Source organism: Lonchura striata, chromosome 29 (genome assembly GCF_050655825.1).
Source record: "Lonchura striata isolate lonStrDom1 chromosome 29, ASM5065582v1, whole genome shotgun sequence".
Lineage (NCBI taxonomy): Eukaryota > Metazoa > Chordata > Aves > Passeriformes > Estrildidae > Lonchura > Lonchura striata.
The window spans coordinates 10,645,641-10,651,632 of record NC_140731.1 but is presented as its reverse complement, the minus strand read 5'-3'; the positions used below and the strand labels follow the sequence as shown (position 1 = coordinate 10,651,632).

General features: G+C 53.7%; 1 protein-coding gene across 1 annotated transcript; it reads right to left on the bottom strand.

Moving 5' to 3' along the window:
• Positions 1 to 1,247: 1,247 nt before the first annotated feature.
• On the bottom strand, positions 1,248 to 3,407 carry LOC146765045 (olfactory receptor 14J1-like). The gene has a single exon (XM_085563025.1). It carries the CDS (start codon positions 2,701 to 2,703, stop codon positions 1,771 to 1,773), a length of 933 nt encoding a protein of 310 aa, XP_085419151.1. The 5' UTR covers positions 2,704 to 3,407; the 3' UTR covers positions 1,248 to 1,770.
• Positions 3,408 to 5,992: the final 2,585 nt, after the last annotated feature.

The following is a 5,992-nucleotide window of genomic DNA, read 5'->3' as shown; positions in this document are numbered from 1 at the left end:
CTGGGAGATGGAAGAGCTGGCTGGAGGCTGGGCCCAGAGAGGGGTGGGGATGGTGCTGCACCCAGCTGGTGTCCAGTCCCTGCTGCTGTCCCCCAGGGATCTGTGTTGGGCCCAGTCCTGTTTAACATCTTCACTGGTGATCTGGGTGAGGGGATCGAGCCCAACATCCCCAAATTTGGAGATGACACCAAGCTGGGTGTTAGTGTGGATCTGCTGGAGGGCAGGACAAGAAGACAGCCTTCAGCTGCAGCAGGGGAGGTTTAGGCTGGACAAGAGGAAGAAGTTCTTCACAGAAAGGGTGAGTGGGCATTAGAATGGGCAGGCCAGGGGGGACGTGGCAGAGTCACTGTCCCTCTCCAGTGGCACTCAGTGGCATGGTCTGGGTGACAAGGCGGTATTAGGGCATTGGTTGGACTTGATGATCTCAAAGGTCTTTTCCAGCCTATTTGATTCTGTCATTGTATGATGATTGGGACACTCTGGGGTCATTGTGACACTGCAGGGCCTCGTGGAACTAAGAGGACCATGGTGACACTGTGCAGCCCCATAGAACCAGGGCTCCATTGAGTGCTCTGGGGCCAAATGGAACCAGGGAGTCCCTGTGACACTGGGTCCTGGTGGAACCACAGAGGCCATTGTGACACTGCAGGGCCTCGTGTGACCAAGGGGTTTCACCCCTGTGACACTGCCAAACCAAGGAGAGCATTGGGAGAGTCCAGGGCCCAGTGGAACCAAGGGGCCCTTCTGACACTGCAGGGCCTCATGGAACCAAGGGGACATTGTGACAATGCAGGACCTTGTGTAACCAAGGGGCCACTGTGACACTCTGGGGCCTCAAGGAATCTGGAGCGCTGTTGTGACACTGTGTGGCCTCGTGGAAACAAGGAGTCCATTGTGACACTGAGGGGACTTGTGGAAGCACAGAGAGCACTGTGACAGTGTGGGACCTCATGTGACCATGGGGCCTTTGTGACACCCTGGGGCCCCATGGAACCAAGGGGCCACTGTGAAACTGCGGCACCAAAGAGAACATTGTGACACTGTGGCGCCCCATGGAACCAAGGAGTCCATTGTCACATTTTGGGGCCCCATGGAACCAAGGACAATTTTGCAGATGACACCAAGCTGGATGTGAGTGTGGATCTGCTGGAGGGCAGGACGGCTCTGCACAGGGCCCTGGACAGGCTGGATCCAGGGCCCAAACCCAACAAGGTGAGGTTTAACAAGTCCAAGTGCCAGGTCCTGCACTTTGGCCACAACAACACTTGCAGTGCTACAGGCTGGGGACAGAGTGGCTGGACAGCAGCCAGGCAGAAAGGGACCTGCAGGGACTGATGGACAGCAGGCTGGACATGAGCCAGCTGTGTGCCCAGGTGGCCAAGAAGGCCAATGGCTCCTGGCCTGGATCAGGAATGATGTGGCCAGCAGGACCAGAGCGGCTGTGCCAGCACAGAACTGCCCCCTGCTCTGCACAGAGACATTGCTGCTGCAGCTCCAGAGGAGGCAACAAAAGGGGCATCTCTGCAGAAAACTCTGATTGGACATAATTTAGCTCCTTTAAAACCGCCAAGAGCACAGCCCCTAATTGACACAGTCTGTGGCCACAGGGAAGGTGGAGGTGAACAAAATGAGAAATGGCCCAAACAATGACATTTCTTTGTGGAAAACATTAAAATGTAAAACAAAGAAAAAGAACCTCCAAATGGAAAAGAACAAGAAGTATCAAAGATGACTTTTATTACAAGTGATTTGCAAAAATTGGCCAGGAGTTTAATGTCCCTGGAAGCATCCAGTCATCAGTCTCCACAGTGCAGCCTTGAGCTCCTGGTTCCTCAGGCTGTAGATGAGGGGGTTCAGGGCTGGAGGCACCACCGAGTACAGAACTGACAGGGCCAGATCCAGGGATGGGGAGAAGATGGAGGGGGGCTTCAGGTAGGCAAATGTGGCAGTGCTGAGGAACAGAGAGACCACGGCCAGCTGAGGGAGGCAGGTGGAAAAAGCTTTGTGCCGTCCCTGCTCTGAGGGGATCCTCAGCATGGCCCTGAAGATCTGCACATAGGAGAAAACAATGAACAGAAAACAACACAACGATAAACTGACAATAACCACAGGAACCCAATGTTCTCTGAGGTAGGATTTGGAGCAGGAGAGCTTGAGGATCTGGGGAACCTCACAGAAGAACTGGTCCAGGTCATTGCCCTGGCACAGGGGCAGGGAAAATGTATTGGCTGTGTGCAGCAGAGCATTGAGAAAGGCACTGGCCCAGGCAGCTGCTGCCATGTGGGCACAAGCTCTGCTGCCCAGGAGGGTCCCATAGTGCAAGGGTTTGCAGATGGACACGTAGCGGTCGTAGCACATGATGGTCAGGAGGAAATACTCTGCTGAGATGAAGATCAGAAGGAAAAAGAGCTGAGCGGCACATCCTATGTAGGAGATTGTGGTGGTGTCCCAGAGGGAATTGTGCATGGCTTTGGGGACAGTGGTGCAGATGGAGCCCAGGTCGCTGAGGGCCAGGTTGAGCAGGAAGAAGAACATGGGCATGTGCAGGTGGTGGCTGCAGGCTACGGCGCTGATGATGAGGCCGTTGCCCAGGAGGGCAGCCAGGGAGATGCCCAGGAAGAGGCAGAAGTGCAGGAGCTGCAGCTGCCGCGTGTCTGCCAGTGCCAGCAGGAGGAAGAGGCTGATGGAGCTGCTGTTGGACATTTGCTCTGGCTGCACATGGGCACCTGTTCATGGAGAAAGGACAGGGACAAGTCAGGAGAGGCTGCTTGGAGCCAAACCTGGGCCATTCCCTGCAGCTTGTCCTGCTGGGACTCACCCACCCTCGTTCCTGCTCTGGGAAAACCTTCACCCAGGTCCCTCCCTGATCTCCGGTTGTGCTGGCTGAGTGTGCCAGGAGCAGCCAGGCCTGTGCATGGGGGCCCTCGAGGAGCCATCCCTGCCCCCCTGCCCTTGGTTTGTGGCCATGTGGCAGAGGGACAAGGCTGGATATTCAGGATTTTTCATGGAAGTTTCTCTTACTGCAGAAAAGCTTGCTAGCATCTGCACTCCCAGGTCTAACGAATGGCAGGAGCTGGTTTAAGGAATTGTTTTCCTACCCACACATCATTCATGGCTCTCTGAGGTCAGAAATCCCCAGCATTCCTGCTGCACTCAGATTTTTACACTGAGAGATGTGAGAGGCAAAGGATTCCCTGTGGCTGAGGGCAGGTGAGGGGCCGCATGGGCTTGTTCCCCCAGCACTGCTCTGTTCAGCCCCCTCTGCTTCCCTGAGCATCTCCCTGGGCCTGGACATCCCCTCCTGAGAGGTGCCTTGTCCCTGCCAGTGCTCACAGAGCCCATCCCACCCTGTGTGGCCTCGGCCCGGCCCTACAGAAACCTGCCTGTGTGCAGGGCCCTGGCTGGGGCAGGCTCTGTGTGCAGCTGGGCAAGGGCAGCTCAGGAGAGCCCTGCTGGGCCCTGCAGAGGTGATGCTGCTGCTGCCCAGGGCTGAGGAGTGGCTGAAGGCCCTTTGGGAGGCTCCCGGCAGAGACACTGACCACCCAAAGTCACAGTTCTGGAGTCTCTGTACATGTTCAAACATTCCTTTGATGATCCTTTCAACTGAGAATGTTCTGTGGTTCTGGGATTACGATTCCTGTTCTGCTTCTCTTATCCCTCTGGTGTCTATAATCAAAAGAGATAAAAAGAATCCTTGCAACAGTGTTAGACCAGTAAAAACCAGACCTTTATTGGAAGATTCCAGGTAGCCCAGGGGCACATCCAGCCCCTGATTTCAACAATTCATTGAGGTTAATTAATTAGGATATCTAACAGGAACATTCAATAGGAGATTCAGTTGCCCCAGTTACATAACCCTGGCTCAATCCATTGGAGTAGGTCTAAAGGCTTCTTTGCCTTCACTTTTTGTTGTGACTGCTCACATTCTGGTCAAAACCTAAAATGCTCTTCTTGTAGGCCTTCTTCCTCATAATAAGACTATACAGTATTTGAGGAATATATTTAGACAGTCAACTTATTCTAGTAAAATCCAAGAGATAGGTAGAAAACATACTAGAGACAGCTAAGGATAACAGTTACATAAGTACAAATTGGTAGTTTAATAGAGCTAATTAAGAGTTTAATAGAGTTATGTAAGGATTATAGATTTATAACTTTATCACACCAATTTACAGACCTACGGATATATGAAAAATGTATACAAAGCAAAATACTTTCTGTCATCACCCCAACTTTCCCATCCTTCTCCAAGCCGGAAATTGAAAACACTCTCAGGAAAACTCTGATCTTTACAGCAATCCCAGGCTTACCTTCTTTGGGAAGTGTCCTCCGGAGCTGTACCCAGGCTGGTCTGGAGCTGGGAGCAGCCCTGCCCCAGCCAGCCCCTCTCAGCAGCAGCACCTGCCCTGCTCAGGGTGGTTCCTTCCCCCCACAGCTCCTGGCCAGCGCTGGGAGCAGCTCCAGGGCTGGCTGAGAGCTGTCCCTGGCAGGCAGCAGAGTCCCTGGCCCAGCACAGCGCCCTGGGCTGCAGGACCCTGCTCTGCAGGACAGCCCTGGGCACCCCTGGCTGCTCTGCACAGGATATGAGCAGAGAATGCACTCACAGGGTCTGTGGGCATTGGGATGTTCCAGCTTTAGGAAATGGCTCCAGGAGCTGCAGCTGCATTGTCCTACAGCCAGAGGTTCCTGTGCCAAGGGCTGGCAGTGATTCTGCCCCAGGCTCTTCTCAGCCCCTTCCCAGCCCTGACTGATTGAAGCTCTCTGTGCCTCTGTGCTTTGCCCGGGCTGGCTGCAGGCAGTGCCCCAGCCCTGCTAGGCTGGGAGAAGAGCTGCTCAGCAAGAGAAATGTGCTTTTGAAGCTCTGCTTGCTTACCAGGATCACCCTCTGTGGCAGGAGCCTGGCCCAGGTCAGCAGCACAGACACAGCACAAGGACTTTAATGACCCTCTGGGGCTTTGTGCTCAGGCCCTGAACATCAGGCCCTGAGAGGGAGCTGCAGAAATCTTTCCAGAACTCCAAGTCAGAATCCAACTCCAAAGTTTCTATGATTTTTAATGGGTCCCAATGAGGGACACAACTGAGAAAGTGTCCCCAGGCCCCAGACAGAGCAGAGAACTGGAGGCACTGATGCCAGGTGGGGACAAAGAGAAGCCAAGTCTTGGTGCCCTGGGGCACAGCAGAGTCTGTGCCACCAAGGGCTGTCAGGAGACACCTTGTCCTGAGGCCCTGGGGCCTCCTGGCACAGCCCCAGCCAGGCTGGGCACTGTCACCCCCTGGTCCTGCCGTCAGCATCCCCCCCTGGCCCACATCCCAGTGGCCTCAAGGATCTGCTGGAAGGAGTCCCTGGGGAGCCTTGGTCAGGAATGGCCCTGGGGGCTCCTTCATGCTCCCAGGGACTGCAGGTTTTTCAAAGGACTTTGGCTTTTGCTTTGGCCTTGCAGTTTCTGCAAGATTTCTGAAATCATGGCCTCCAATATTCTGCTGTAATTAGTCCCTGGAGAGGCTTTGTCAGTAACAACACTCAGTGGGGCCCATTAATGCTTCAAGGTACTTCAGTTCTTTTAAGGTACTTGGTGTTGCCCTTTTGCTACAGACTCTGTGAGAGGTTTTTGCAATCATGGCCCCAATTATCTGCTTTAATGAGTCCCTTGAGAGCTTTGTACTTACACTCAGTGGGGCTCATGAATACTTTGAGATTCTTAACTTTTGCAAGGTACTTTGAGTTTTCCTTTCCACATTGAGAGTTCTTTGTGCCATTTTCAGTCTCTGAGAGGTTTTTGTGCCATCCTGGCCTCCAGTTCTCTCCTCCAAGGACTCCATGAAGAGCCTGTGGTATAGATGCACCTTTGTGGGTCCCATTAAGGCTTTAGACTCCAACCACTTTGGGGTTTTCCTCTGACTTTGACTCTGGGAAAGGTTTGTGCAATCTCCTCTCAGGCCCTGAGGTTCCAGGGCTCAGCTCCAAATGCACCACGGGGCTCATTAGGATCAA

Coding starts and splice junctions, on each gene's coding strand:
- LOC146765045 (XM_085563025.1), bottom strand. CDS start 2,703: ATGTCCAACAGCAGCTCCATCAGCCTCTTCCTCCTGCTGGCACTGGCA.